This window comes from Monopterus albus, unplaced genomic scaffold (genome assembly GCF_001952655.1).
Source record: "Monopterus albus unplaced genomic scaffold, M_albus_1.0 scaffold119.1, whole genome shotgun sequence".
Taxonomy (NCBI): domain Eukaryota; kingdom Metazoa; phylum Chordata; class Actinopteri; order Synbranchiformes; family Synbranchidae; genus Monopterus; species Monopterus albus.
In genome coordinates this window covers 136,336-151,990 of record NW_018127999.1, presented here as the reverse complement: position 1 = coordinate 151,990, position 15,655 = coordinate 136,336, and the positions used below count along the sequence as shown (strand labels likewise).

General features: G+C 43.3%; 2 protein-coding genes across 5 annotated transcripts in view; both read right to left on the bottom strand.

Moving 5' to 3' along the window:
* LOC109966805 (rap guanine nucleotide exchange factor 6-like) overlaps positions 1 to 3,814 on the bottom strand; it is a 59,586-nt gene extending 55,772 nt beyond the window's left edge. For both annotated transcript variants that reach the window (XM_020611968.1, XM_020611969.1), the window contains exon 1: positions 2,838 to 3,814. In XM_020611968.1, coding sequence (XP_020467624.1) covers positions 2,838 to 2,912 — 75 coding nt within the window. In that variant the 5' untranslated portion in view covers positions 2,913 to 3,814. The remainder of the gene's footprint in view (positions 1 to 2,837) is intronic.
* Positions 3,815 to 5,195: 1,381 nt separating this feature from the next.
* The window catches only part of fnip1 (folliculin interacting protein 1), a 32,257-nt gene continuing 21,797 nt past the window's right edge, over positions 5,196 to 15,655 (bottom strand). For all 3 annotated transcript variants that reach the window (XM_020611965.1, XM_020611967.1, XM_020611966.1), the window contains 7 exons: positions 13,270 to 13,416; positions 11,532 to 11,701; positions 9,041 to 10,808; positions 8,727 to 8,892; positions 8,070 to 8,270; positions 7,838 to 7,953; positions 5,196 to 7,371 (listed from right to left, as the gene is read on the bottom strand). In XM_020611965.1, coding sequence (XP_020467621.1) covers positions 7,293 to 7,371; positions 7,838 to 7,953; positions 8,070 to 8,270; positions 8,727 to 8,892; positions 9,041 to 10,808; positions 11,532 to 11,701; positions 13,270 to 13,416 — 2,647 coding nt within the window. In that variant the 3' untranslated portion in view covers positions 5,196 to 7,292. The remainder of the gene's footprint in view (positions 7,372 to 7,837; positions 7,954 to 8,069; positions 8,271 to 8,726; positions 8,893 to 9,040; positions 10,809 to 11,531; positions 11,702 to 13,269; positions 13,417 to 15,655) is intronic.

Sequence of the window (15,655 nt, the reverse complement as noted above, 5' to 3'; positions counted from 1 at the left end):
CTGGCGTCTTTGAAGGCAACAGCAAAAGATCGTGTCTGTGGTTTCATCTACACCTGTATCTGAAGGAGGCAGGACCTACTGCTGCATGTATGACTGAATGAGACTCCAGTGCTAGTGACGAGCCCACAGGAGACAGGTGAAATAATGGTGACGGGAGAAAGAGCGGAACCAGGAGAGAGGTTTCACTAGGCTATGCGTGCACACCTTAATTCATAAACACACATATCCAGTATCCAGATACACACAAACAGACAATGGGAGGTGGGTTTTTTTCAGTCAGTGGCAGTGAAACACCTCAAACCAAGAAGCTTCAGTTTCACAATGTAACCTCAAAGAGGCATTTTATTGTCTGACTTCTCTTTTCTTCAAAAAAGGAACAAAGCTGTTCAGAGGTTAGAGAGGTTTGGTATTTGCCAAATTATTTTGAAATGTAACCTACTGTCTTTTTACCATGCAATTTTTGTACTGGAAACTACCAAGTTAAATTAAGAATACAGCTATATGTCAAACTGATGTGACAAAATCTTCCAGAGTATTTCCTCAAGAAGCCTGTATACAGAAGTGAATGAATATTTACCTGTAATATAATGCGAGTGCACTCCCTGCACTCAGACACAGTGAAGTGATGAAAGCCTGACAAAACCAAATTGCGTGTCATACTGACATTGATAAATCAGCTCTTGCCTGGGTAATGTTCGAGTGTGCGGCAGCTTTTCTTCATACTGTGCAAGAATAACGGGAGCAAAGGCCTCTTAGGAGAGGTCAACCCTGACATCTCTGTGGCAACTGTGGCACCAAGGAGACGCGCAACTAGGACATAAAAATAAAAAAAAGAATAAAACACCAACGATGTTCTCCTTTAATTTCAATCGGTCGAGCTGAACAAACTGCTAAAATGCACACATGCTTCTTTGCATGCACTCCAAGAATAAAGCATGGACCACACACTGGTCTGCATCTCCTACACTCTTCATAGAGAGTAATAAGCCACAAACTAAATGTGGTTCTTTCTCTCACTCACTTGCACCTTCCCCAAGGAGCCAGCAGCTTTGTTATGGCTGGAATGCCCATAAATGTCCAATCTGTAAAGGGTGCTGCTAAAACCACTATAAATCACCCAACAGGGTTTGTTGTGTTACCAAAACAGCATCTGGATGGCACTGAGAAAGGTAGGCAGGGAGGGACGAGCTGGAAAACCCCAAGACACTGGGAAAGGTTGACAGGGTGTGAAACCTGCAGTGGCAGAGTCCCCACTGAGCCAAACATCTGCACAGGACAGACAAACCTACAGCACATCCACAAGTTTCACTTCCAAGAAATTTGGGTGATACTCAAGCCAATCCAGTGGTCACCAGTCTATCACAGGGCTGATATGTAGACAAACAACCACACACAGTCACACTCACTCCTACGGGCAATTCAGAGTTGCCCATCAACCTAAGCTGCATGTCTTTAGACTGTGGGAGGAAGCCGGAGTACCCGGAGAGAACCCACACAGGCACAGGGAGAACATACAGACTCCACACAGAAAGGCCCCGGGTCGGCCCAGGCTCAAACCCGGAGCCCTCTTGCTGTGAGGTGACAGCGCTAACCACCACTTGGCTGTGCCGTCCTATAATTCTGTAATTTGAAATAAAATATCGATATTAAAACCCATTCTCCTGCACCATGCTGTATCCGGCACAATTCCATCAAAGTGTATGCTTCACCTTTCCATAACTAATTTTGATGCATGAGATCACTGAGCAATGTATTGCTGCAATACATCGTTAGAAAGTTTGGAATCTAAAATAGTGAGTGCTGTGTGTCACCTAAATTTAGTTACTTTATCAAAGTGCTAGCTATGGTGTGGCCGATTACCAAATCACTGCTGTGACTGTGTCATACATTTGTGGACTAAACACAGCTGTTATGGTTTGTTGGAGCCTGTACAAAAGCTCCCTGTGAAGGTGTGAAAGAGGCCTTCTACCTACCAGGCACCCACAAACAAACAGAGGATCAGAGCCATTAAAAGGAGGCCTTTTGGAAAGCGCCATGCGACACTGTGCTCTGACAGTGCTTGCACTTGAAAAAGTATTAGCAGCAGCCGAACATGGAAGGGAGTACGGTCTGAGCTATTTTTGGGCCGAGCGCGTAACACAAGCAATGACAAGCCAGCTGTGTTTCCACAGCTTCATGTGGGGAGGAGGGAGGAGAAAGCAGTCGTCGCTGCAATTAACTGGTCTCATTCAAAGCTAAGTTTACACAAACTATCTCCTGGGCTTAGCTGAAAGCTCTCTGATGGGAAGCTGGGGGGTTATGTTTTGTTTGTATTCACATACCCACAATGCAGTGCAGCGACAGAGGCTTCTCCCCAGACCCTGTCCGCTCCTACTTATACAAAAGTACAAGTGTACAAAAGCATTCTCAGCAAAATGCTCGGTCTTATCACAAAACCTTCCTAAACGATATTCTGAGCAGACCCGTGCCAACCTCTCAAGGACCCAGTACAGTCCCTGCACCACAGCTTGGGCGCCACTGAAGCCTGAAGAGGATTTTTCCATTTGAGTGTTATTTCTGCACTGCACATACAAAGATCAAGTTAGAGCTGCCAAACTGTTGCACTGGATCGGATGAAGACTTTTTAGTGTTTTGTCTGATAGTTTAGCCGTGTCCTGTGTGTCCTGATTAGCATGTTAATGGACAGAAGAGCCCTAAGAAAACAACTAGTCCACAAGCAACTTATTGTTGACTCATTTCAGTCAAACTCCTGACAGCTGAGGTGGAGCTTTCCAACAGTTTGATTTGGGCTAACATTAGCAAGTCGAGGCTAATTAAAGAAGCGATAGATTGTTTACCTCTGCCGTCCGCCGCGAAGGTGGTTTCTTCAAAGCCAGTTTGAAAGAAGTTTCCATGGCTCCGGTCATTTTCATAACTTCGCCTCAAATCCACCTCAGGACTTTTACTTCCTCTGAAGGTGATTTGTCGTCTCCTAGCTGCTCCTTAGCCGAACCGAGCTGGACAAACTCGCATGCCCGTGAATCTTTTGCTTGCCAAGCCGAGCCGAGCATGGATAGAGTTTACTCCAAAACGATCCCACAGGAGCTCCTTCTTCTTCTTCTTCTTCTTCTTCTTCAGCAGCAGCAGCAGCGGGAGGGGAAACCAAACACACACCTCCCTCCCCACTGCGTTACTTCGAGTCTGAAAAGGGGGAGATGCCGCTAAAGTGTGACAGAAAGTTAAACCCGTGGGACTTGTCTTGAATTGTGTACATTTTTAGTAAATGGAAGTATCAACCTCGGTAGGAAGCGTCAGTCAGACGCAGTTCAGATTTAGATCCCTCCTCTTCCAGATCTGTGGACAGTTGACGACATCTGAATGCACCGAGATGGTGCTGCGTTCACATACGGTCGGAAATAAGAGCATAAGACTTATGAACATAGTTCGCACATGGACGCATTAATGGATTACTGATCGGACCTACTGGGCCCAGGGGCCCCAGGATGTCAGGGGGCTCCTAGACAAGAGAGCCAGGATAAAGGTGTTAACCTTTTCATTGGCAAGTCAATTAAATGACATCAAACGACAACAAAAGCCACAAACGAGAGAAAAAAAGCCAAAGAGATACAGAACCACCAAAAGGAGACACAATATGAATTAAAAGAGATGGAAAAGACCCTAAAGACAGCAAAACAACTACAAAACTGTGGAAATAACAAAAATAGACACTAACGACACACAGGTGTTAAAAAGACACAAAACAAGTTTAAAAAATTGGTGCAAAATGACACAGAGATGTGTAAATGAGTAAAAAAATGAACACAAAATAGCCAAAAACATGCAAAACAGCTACAAGAAAACATGGTTCCTAAATTTGTCAGTCTTGCTAACAGAAGTGTAGGAGAGGTGGGGCCTTTTAGATGTTTGTGCTCAGGGGCCCATTGTCTCATATCAAACAATTACAAAAATAAATTAAACAAGTAAAAGAAATGCAAAATGTTTAAAAAGATACCAAAAGACTGCCAATTCTATCTGTACAAAGGCACTGTTCAAAAAAGCCTGTTAGGCTACTACACCCCCTGAAACATTATTTGGATAAGAGCCACACTGATTAAGCACATTTTGAATATTGCAGCTGAGCCTTTTCTGCTCATTTACTCACATTTTCTTTTAAGGCAAATAATGCAATGTTTTCTTTATCTGAAGTGCACCATCGCTACCAGTTTTGGAGCTCAATTTTACGAGTATTTAAAGGAGTACTTAAATGTGGCATAGGTCCTCCCTCTGACCACTGTAGTAGCCTGCTACTGTGTTTAAAAGCAAAAACCCACTCAAGGCTGTCAAAACTTCTATTTTAGCAGGAAAATTAAACCTCTCACCCTCCTCTTGACTTTTTATTTCAGAGTAAACATATAACTTAAAAAACAGTTAAGTTCAACATACCTCCAGTTTATTTAATTTAGAATTAAACACTTGACCACTACTGCTTTTTGCTCCATCTAAAGTCCCTATTCACATGAAGAAAGTGGGATTACTGCCAGTGCAGCAGTATTTCAGGACACTCCTTTCTTTATTGCATAACTGCAGTGCGTATGTGTGCATGTCCTTGTTTTGCTTTGCCTTCTGTGCTGTGAGGAGTTACAGCCAGTTTTTGGATGGTAAATTCAAACATGGGTAAAATGTGGGATCCAGGTGGTGAATACAAGAACAGTCACCGCTGCAAACAAAAGTGCCATTCTCACACTGTGTTATAGCTGCTCTCCAGTCTGTTGAAAATAAAGGAAGCCTATAGCAGCTGAGAAACAATTCCGGATATAAAGTGTGTAAATTGATATTTTTGGAGTCTTTTCAACGGGGATTACCTAGAACACCAAGACCAGTTCACACAATTGTACAGTCTTGAGAGTTTGAGTGTTTGTGAGAACCACAGCTGCTAATCTGAGATGTGAAGAAACAGAAGTCCAGAGCCGCTCCTTTGAATCTGAGCCAGGTGTGCAGTTTCACTGAAACCTTGTTTGTAATGTCGCTCTAATGAAGCGTTTTCTCAAAAAGAATCACAAATCCCCGTGTGTACATGCAGTTCACCCCTCTCCTCGTGAATTCCTAGACACGAGTCATAATTCTTACAAGTTTGGGGAAATTATTTTACATTCATACAGCTGATATTTAATGTTTTTTCCTCCTTCCCTTTGATTCTGACAAACGTTCCCAGAGACGTTCTCAACATCAGCATCTTTATTGCACAACATTCCCATAAAATTGGGAAAAAATTATTTGAGACTTTTTAAAGACATTCTGTACAAATACATGGAAATAAACTGAGTATGTACAGTTTGCACAAACAATTACATGAGCAACTAAATAACTTATTCATATACAAAGAGAGGAAAGCAGATAAACTCATACCATTTAAACATAATGGCTGGGTTGTACAAAATGTAGGCTGACAGCTGAACATCTCCAATACAGTAACAAGCATGTATACAGTATATCTATGATGCCTTCATACCACTTCTCCATTAAGACTTGGGTCATATTCCGGGTGCGATTTCATTTTATAGAAAGAAATAAACACTATCCACTTGTCAGGGTGACACTGCCAGTTAGCTCTGCTTTGTCTAGCAACAGAAACCATTCGCAGCTGAACATAAAGCCTGTCAACAAGCTCTGTTACAAACACACATACACACAACTGCAATCTTTAATTTGTCCGAGCAGGCTGTTGGCAAAAATTACACTTTGTCCCTTTGAAGGTTTGCTGGGTTAAAAAACACAGTACAGTGGTAAAGTACTGTACAGACGTGCATTTATCTGAAAACTTCCGAGTTCCTCTCTGCTTTTGACTGTGTTCCTTCCAAACAACGCAATCACTGGGAACTTTATTTTTACACATCCTATTATTCATTGCCAATGCTATAAATGCATGACAAAAAAGTAATAATAATTATGTCCCATTGGCCCCCGCTGCCCAGGAGAAGCTGAGAAAGCAACTCAAGCTTCCTTTCACGCTCAGCAAATTGCGCCCTGCGTCCATGGAATAACAGCCAAAATCATTTATCTGTCTGTGCTACTATAGTTTTGTATTTTTAGTTTTTGTGTCTATAACTGCCTTAGAAACCATTTCTGAAAATAGTGTTAACTGATACATACATATCCATTACAAGGCCTACTGTCTTCCTCTACTCCTCTCTCTGCAGCAAACACTGAAGCCGTAAACATCGTAAAAAGGTGGCGAAGCTATAAAAGTGTGAAAATATTTCAGCATTTTGGTTTTAAAATATATGTAGATGGTGCATGTTTTAGGTTACCACAGTAGAAAGAGACCCTTCTTAAATCACACTGGGATGTAAAAATGTTTTCCTGTAATGACCATCCTAAGGAATTAAACAGCCTTCCCTTGTCAAAGAACACAGCATAGAGTCTGAACACAGTTGACGCTGACATTCCTGATTAAAATAGCTTAAAAAGTACACCTCAGGGTTTTTTATGGGGCTAACTGTGTCATCCACAGCCCATATAAAGTTCTGAGGTAGTGCTGTACCTATGATAAGAATGTCAAAGCCACTTTTCAAAACCAGATTGTAGAACTAAAAATCAAAGTGTGCATCGATTACTCCCACAGCCCAAATAAAAAAGGCTTTAAAATCAGGTATGCATCACAATTTGACAAAAAAAATTTTTAAATTCTTCATTGAGATATCTCTGGGAAATTTGGCTTGTAAACAAAGACATAGATGAACAAAATAATTATGAGATTGAACATGTTATTTATCAATGATAATGATGTTTACCTCAAAGTAAAGTTTAAAAATGCAGCCTGTCACTTCGTATGAACGGGTTTAAGATTGTACAGAAAAGAAGCAGTTAAAGAAACAAAAGTCACTGTTAATGTACTGTAGATATCTTAAAGTTTCATTCTCAACTGGAAAAATGAATGAAGTCTTTGGCTTTTGTGTCCAAAAATAGAAGAGTTTTGTTTTGAAAGAAACATTCAAACATCAGGAGCAGTTCATTTCAATCACCCGCAGAGCCTCGCTCCATCTGTGGGACTCTGGTCTCCAGCTTCCTCCCTGTGGTGCAACATCAGCATAACACCAAATTCAGCAGCAGTGGTAGCGAGGGGAGGTGCTGGCTGTGGCCGTGGTCCATACAGATGTGCACTACTCAGGCTCAGGGCAGAGATCCCATTTATCCCAGGAGATCATGTCAGGAGCCAGATGTGCAGTGTGGAGGGCCACTTTAGGGGCAAAGTGGCACCAGACAGTTCTGATGCATCTCCTCTGGCTGACTGGGATCTCAGTATCATTACTGTCTCATAGCAGGATCTGAGCCACATATGGGGAGTGAGTGCTGGCCACTGCAGCTAACAGGGGAAGGTCACTGGACTCGATTCTGCAAGGACACACCGAGAGGACAGGATGAGTTAAGTGTCGAGCAAAGAGTCAGAAAATCAAAAAATCTGAACATTTTCAAGGCAATGCAATGGCCACTGTGACGTGACTTTACCACCTGACCTCTGTTGTAGTTCATGTGTGGCTTTTTTACAGCACAAATGCAGCTACACAGCGACTTTGAATGGATCCATTTCTAACCAAACTACAGAACTGCCTGGAAAATGTATTTAACTGTACACTCTTTTCCAGTTCTTCTGATCTTGACCCCATCTCCACAGAGCCTGACTTCTTTATATTTGTTCTGCAGACTCGTGGTGTTAATTGAAAAAATAAGAATTTACACACCGTTTCTCTTGTTCCCATTAGTTTCTACACATAAGGCATTGTGCTTTTCATTACATACTGAAGCCACCACTTTGAAGCAGACCTATTCTGTGAGTTGAGAATACTGGTTTACTGCTCACCCTAAGACCATGCCCAGTTCTCTCACATGGACTCTAGTCTGCCCCTTCAAATACTCAGCAAGCATCCTGCTCTTGAAATAGATTTCCTGCAGGCGGTCCTCAAGGTGCATTATACACTAAGGAGAAGAGGAGCGAGACAGATGGGAACATGGTTAGTCAAGCACAAGAATCAGTTACAATATCAGTGGTTTTCCATATCCTCTTACAGTATAAACACAGGGGCATAACGTACAAAGTTGGGTGAGAGGTTGAGTTTGTAGAGCTGGTGAGTGGACTGCAACAAGCTGGAAACCAGGCTGGACACCAAGACTTCTTTCCCCAGCTTGGTGGCGTCCGTGGCTCGTCTCTGACTGCTGGCCACCTGCACTGTCCACTTGTCTGTGTCTGCTACAATGCAGACGGCCTCTGCTATAGGCTCATCCAGTACTGGATGCTACAGAAGACAAGAGCAGTCAAACAACGAAACCATTGTTACACAGAAGGCGAAGCATCCAGCAAACATTGACTTCTGTCATTTACATCAGTAAAAAGTTTTGTTTTTTTTACACAATGAAAGAGTGCAGTCACACCAAACATATCTCAATCAGGGCTGTGTAGTAATTCAATATTACTGCTGGTTGACTTTTAATGGCACTGGTTTGACAGTTCACTCATATTCTGTTGTTGCTTTTCAAATATCTATGCCATGAATAAAATATTTCAAGAAATTATTAAAGCAGAAAACAGCATTACATATTAATTCTATTTGATGTGAAACAGCTCACAGAATGTGAGTTTGATTTTTTTTTTTTTTTTTACCTTTATGCCTTGTAAAAACGAACAATAATTAAAATGCAATATCTTATATTTCATTAAAAACAGTACATCTCTCTAAGGAATAAATCTTTACCTGAACAGCATGTGTCAATTCTGTCATGAGTCTCTGTCGCAGCTTCTCGTCACTGGGCATCCCGTGCAGTACAAAGTCTGGCACATAGGTGGGGCAGTAGCCTCCAAACAGAGAGCGGCCAAAATTGGCAATGCTTGGCTTTGAGTAGTTTTCCACTAACTTTGACCTGTAAATGCAACATATAAATTAAAATTATTCCCTGCAATCATCACCACTATAAATAATGAACTGCACTTCATAGCAGTGCAGTTCACTCTGTACAGGAAGAGAAACTCAGCAGGGTCTGTGAATCAGTGCATGGCTCCTCTACTCACCCAGGGAGGGGCACTAGCATTTCCTCCTGCCAGTCCTCCGTCTCCTCACTCTCACTATCCCCCAGTGCGCTGTCAGAGCTCTCGTTCCGCGGTATCTCCCAGTCGTTGACAGGAACCACCTTGCACTTTTGGTCCTCTTTGCTGTTGCTGCTTCCGTCCTGGGGGGTAGGGACTGACAACACAAGACCCTTGTTCTGCTCAGCAGAACAGCCCCTGCAACAGCAGGTGTCAGAGGAGTCTGTAGACTCACACCTGCACCTCCTCTGGAGTTCCAATAACATGTCTCCCTTCCTACTGGACCCAACCTCTCCACTTCCTGAACCCAAACAGAGACTCAAACTTGGACTCCTGACTGCTCCATGAAAGCTGTGACCTCCCACGTCAACAGACCGGGGGACTCCCAAGGAGTCTGGCAAGTCTTTGTGCACACTGACCATTGTGCTGGCCTCTTGTTGTTTGGCCACATCATCTATAGTCCTTGTCTCTACAGGGTTCTCTAAGCTGAAATACTCATCAAAAGCATCCACACAGTTTGGGCCCCACTGGGACATCTTACTGGACACCCGTTGCAAGGCTGGAGCTGCCTTGGTCTGTGTGGTTTGGTCCTCTGATGCACTGGTGCTGCTGGTCTTTGAATTTGCTCCTCTGTGCAGCTGCTCTGGTTGCTGCTGGTAATGCTGCCCTTGATGATGCTGTTGCTGCTGCAGCAGCTGCTGGTGAAGCGTATGTTTATCCTTGAGATGTTTCTTGTGCTTCTTGATCTCCTCCTCCACCTTCCTTCTGCGGCTCTCTGTGTCTGACTCGGGGGACATAGAGTCTCCAATAAGGAAAGTGACTTTTGTTGCTGGCCCCTCCTCTTCTGTTACAGTCAAAGCCATGGGCCCTGTCACGGCATTTCCTGGTATCACTGGTACTGGCACAGCAGTAGCCAGGTGCTTATCTGGGGGCTTCTTCTCTATAGATATCCCCTTGGGGTGGGGAGCCAGCACTTTGGTGGCCTGGTTCCCCTTTCCTGCACCCATCTCAGGCTCTGCTCCAAAGGACCTGCCCTCTGTTGTGGCAGGAACTGAGGATGGACTTGATGCAGGGGTTGTGGGTATGGATGGTACAATCACTTTTATGTCGCCCTTGTCCTCTGTGTCCAGCACAGAAGGTTGCTCCTCAAGGGGGGCCGAGCCAACACGCAGCACCATCTCCAGCCGGGCCTCCGTGCACAGCGGGCTGTTAGACTCCCTGCACAACTTCCTGGGTTCTGTTGCTTCTGCAGTCCTGATGGTGGGTACTGAGGCCTGACTGTGTCCCGTCTGAAGCACACTGCTCCTGGACCCTTGACTCTCACTGCTGTCCTCCTCATCTTCCTCATCCTCATCTTCCTCCTTGGGTGTATCCCCAGCTCCATGCTCCACCTCAGCATCTGTGTATGTGCTGCTCTGGAGGCTGTTGTCTGAAGGGAAGCTACTGTCCTCTGCCTCAGTCTGAGGACCATGGGCCCCTTGGGACAAGTAGTCCCCGCTGGGTTTATGGACAGTAACCAGAACATAGTCCGACTCCTCCACCTCTCCTTTCCTTAGCGAGGTTGTGATGAGGGAGCCGGGCATAACGATGGCCTCGTCCTCAGCACTGTCCAACATGTGGGTCTCCAGCAGCTCCGAACAGCGGATGAAGTAGGTGAGAACATAAAGAAGTCTCTGGACCAGCTCCTGTCTGCGTCCCACCACCACAGTCCTTGATAGCCGCACCGGTGACCCAATGGCCCCGTACAGGTCTCCTGCACACAGTGATGGGAAAGAAATAAATTCTGTATTTGTTGCATCTCTGCTGGGTAAAAAATGTGATGTCATATCTATACAATTATATCTTCAATTTACCCAATATATTTCTTCAAGACAATAACATCTGTGCATTTCTTTCTTCTTTTTTTAATCTCTTCTTTAGCTCTGTTTAGATCTTTCTTCATGACGTCATTGCTCTGATCTGCAGTTCTCTGCTGTAAACATTAGGTGTCACCACTAGTTCACTTTCTTAGTCTCCCATGTCACTTTAGGTGAAAGCGTTGATTACATTGTCTTCAATATTTCTGTGTATTTATAGAATATCATTACATCCTATATGCACCCATAAATCTATTTACATACAATCAAACCACTTACGTAGAAAATTCTATGGATTTCCACTAATGCAACTTGCTCTACTGCAAAACATGAGTTTCTCACTTCCCACGCTTTAACATCAAAGATGAGAAATCACGTATCCAACTGATTTCCAGTTTCACACTGCCATATTATCTTAGTTTGAAAACAGCATATTTACTAGACCTAAAATCTCTGCTTTAATGTGAAATGCTCCCACAGGGAGGATTTAACCCAACTACAGGAACTGCATTACACCGACATGGATAACAATGGATGAATTCATGCTTCTGGTACGATGATGAAGGCCAAACACAGCTGTTATGTTTGACTGCTTTGGCAGAAGACTGTTTTTGTCTTACCTAGCTGTGCCCAGAGGGGGTTGTATGGGTGCATCTTTGCCAGCATGTCCACACTCTGGGAGGAGTGCTTCTCAAGGAAGATCTTGATTGGAGGTTGCCCATTGGGCATTACAGTGGGGACCCAGGCCAGATGATTGGTCAGGACAGCTGTCAATAATGCAGGGAGGAATCTGTCATATCAGATATGTGTTGGTCAGTAAAACTCAGAGTCCAAATATATATTTCCTGTCAGAAATGACCATGTTTGAGTAGTTCAGTTCTTACTACATGTAAAACTTTGGTCAAACCTTTTCTTGCTGGACTGAGCACCATCCCGTTTGCAACACATACATATACAGACTTATGCAGAGATACACATAAGTGACACACACATTATATTAGTGTGATTCACTTCCCTTTCCTGACCACAAGTCTCTACTTCCCTTCCAGTCTCATGACCCAACAGTGTGATAATAGTTCAGTCATGTGCTAAACACCACGGTGACTGCGGCAGTCATCAAAGCCAACAGATATGAGAACACTGTCGGGATTCCTTAGAAAATACACTGTGATACATAACACCACTGGTTGCCAGGGACACCTGATGCCTCATTCGAGAGTCTACAGCACAGAGACGAAGTTGCGTGGGAGTTATGCTAACCAGTCATGGTACAAACGTGCGCTAAGAAATTATGTTGATAAAGACATACCAGTGGTTGCCTGGGAGATTCAGTTTCCATTCATGGTCAACATTTACAAAGTATACAGGTATTTAGAGAACATGGAGAGTCTGGAGAGATCAACACTGGACCGTGTATTAATGTACAAAAGGTTTAAAAATTATTTCTAATGGTAAATCGCCAATCCTTGGATTTTCTTCTAAAACGGTGCAGGCAGAAGCGTGATAACTGATTTTCTGTTGCTAATGTTTGAACATCCACTCACTCTTCTTCTTCTTCTCTTTACTCTCAAGCCACATTGGCTATGGTTGCCCATGTTAAATAGCTTTTGTATTTTTCTGTGACAGATGGTAAAGCAAGGAACTGAGGCCAGACAAAACTAGTTTAAAAACTATTATAAATGAAATATTTTTTACACCACTTTTGGTTCTGGGAACCTGCAATGGACATAAACCAAATGAAAGCAGCTAATTAAAAAGTAAATGTCACAGTTAATACTGACAAGTTTTACATGCCTTTTATTTAGGAATCAATGTCAATGCGTGATCGAGATTAGAAACTCGCATATTTAAAATTGTTTCTGGTGTCTTTTAATGTCATAATTCAGTTCATTTGGCTGAATACTACTCAAATCAACGGTACTGAATATGGGTGCCATGTTCAATAAAAGGCCCTGCTACCAATTCACATACAAACAATCAGCAGCACTTTGACATGTCTTCGTAACGCCAAACAATAAGCAATTAGAGACTGGCGGGGATGTTCTCATTCACAGCTCTGAGGCAGACAAATAAATGCAAAGTGGGTGAAACATTCACTGTGTGAAATGTGTTTATGTAAGAAAGGGAAAGACAGTCCACAGAATGTGTGTATGTGGGGGAGGGAGTGAATAGTGTGTGAATTTGTTTCTCTGTTGTTAAGCTTGTCCAGGAAGTGCAAGCCTGGAAAAGATCTTATGCAACATTTTGATACAGTTCCCTTGATCCCAGTGTGGCATACAAGTCCTTTAACTGATGTGACACTTTTAGAAAGTCGGTGACTGGTGGTGGAGCAGGTGTGAATACAAGCAGACACTCAACTGGTTCTTGGAGGCCTGCTCCATCAGCAGGGAGAGTTCCCTCATGAATTGACCGCAGAACTGATTCTTCTCTGATGCGCCAGACATCATAGTCAACCAGACAGGCTCAGCCACCCGGGGCATGGTGTATAAGTCGCAGATGGTCATCCTGGAGATGAGGAACGGCGAGAGAGGGAGGGATGAAAGAGGGTGGGGGACAGAGACAAAGAACAGACATATTATTGTCTCTTGGGGTAAACAAAAGAGATCTCAGTTCACAGAGCTTCACTGTCTGCACTGAAGCCATGGGAGACCCTGGCTGTGTGTGTGTTTGTAACAGTTCGACTAACTTGCGCGCACACACACGTCTCTTTCTCAGTACAGAGTGTGTGTGTAGAACTCTGTCTGTGGCTGAGTGGAGGCATTTGTGCATTAGGGAGTGGAGTTTCCACAGAACGTGGGGTGTGTAGGTGAGCATGTCTCGGCCAGAGGCCAAGCTTTGACACGGGCAGAAGAGAATCTCTGCAGCTTGAGGAATGTAGAGAATCAGGGGTTTTTAGTCAAGGCTGAAATATGGACTACAGCTGCTAAATTCTGGGTTTGAATCTACATGCAAAAGTTGCAGAGATAACCAATAGAGTCTATAAAGACTATTAGAGAATGGCGCATTTCATTCCTTTTATTCCTTGCAACTGCTTCCTTGTAACCTTCAGCAAACCTAGCTAATACAACAGTCAGGCTCACCTGCCACTCCAGTGATCTGTCACAAGACTCTGCAGGTCGTGCTGATAAAGAATAAAAGCTCCAAGCTTTACTTAGTCTTACTTGAAACTGCAGGAATTCTCAGGCTGTAAACATGATTAACTCTGCAGTAAACTCACAGCCTCTTTGACCTATTAAATAAAACCCACTGACAGGGTATGCAGACACCCTGCGTGCTGAGGGAAAGCACAGGTGCCACACAGTGAAAGTGACCCCTTCACTACAGTCGTGATCATGCTTTGTTTACATGTTTTTAAAATTTATCAACTTGGTGACAGCAGTGGTTCACTATGGTAATACCAGAGCTCTAAATGTGCTTTATGATTTAGAAAAATCTAACTTTCAATTAAATGGCTTGTGGCTTACGAAACTGTCGAACCTTCTCCATCCATGAAAAGAATAATTCGACAAGAACAAGCCTTTGCAAGTGCGTTAAGTGTGTAAGAATCTTGTTGAAGACTATAGTAAATTTTGCAATATGCAATCACTGCATTAGATCATCTGAGCTTGGCTGATGAAATTCCTGACAAGAATTAATCACTAATTAATTATTAATAAACAGAGTACTGAGCAGATATAGCATGGTAAACCACAACAGACTTTATGCTACTTGTAATTCAGGACACACAAAACATGTCCCTCAACTCTTCATAAGCCTCTTTACATAACACTGTCAGCAGAGCAGCAGTGTCAGCTTGGGCGGCTGTATCAAATGACCTAATAGTGTTGTATTCACTCCTGTGTTACCAGTGTGGTGACTTATCCATGGCCTTTTGAAGCCCCACTTGACCCTGTTGTGTCTGCAGTACACACATCCACTGAAAGCCCCCTAATGGGAGGAGGTCTGAGGCCGGGCCAGCGCTGGATGAGTGGGAGATCTAGTCTCAGCCTCTCTACAGCAGCTGTTCAGGTGAACTTTAAAGAGGTGGCCTGTGTTGTAAAATTAAACTCATGTGTCAGGCTGACGGGCCAGATTTAAATTACCTCATGATGGAGAGAATCGATTCAAACATGTCTGACCTGATCTATGAGTTTTGTCTTTACAAGGTGTTGTTTTCATAAGCCAACTTAGGAGTTGTACATATGGAAAGTTCTTATTACTGATCACTTGTCTCACTTTGGGATTTAAAAAAGGCTTTTTTAGCATTCCTTCATATTAACAGATCAAACAAACAGTGCACTTTGAGTTCAAATAAATGTGTCAGTACACACCGTTATTATACACCATAAAAACAATGTTGCTATGGTTGGTACTCCCGCTTGTAATCTAACTAAAACCCTAATATAACCCTCATTTAGGATGGTGTGACTTTCATGTACACATGCCTCCACTAAGTGCACAGCTTATCTTTACCAGCATGCATGGGTATGTGCGCCTGCTCGCTGTCAAACTACGTCAAGGCAGCTTCAGCATTAAGCAAAGGCATTTCTTCACCAAGTCAAAACCATAATGGGAAAGGTGGCTACTTATATTTAGCTGCTGTGTGAAGGTTAGATTTTATAGATATTTTATTTGTCCCAGGCAACAGCATTCCCCCTGCTGGCACACACATATTATTTACTATTCTGGTACTCGTGGCCAGTGTCTGAGGTAGATAGAGTTGCCACTCAGGAGGTTTGAGTTGCTGTGGCCGGCTGCCAACAGG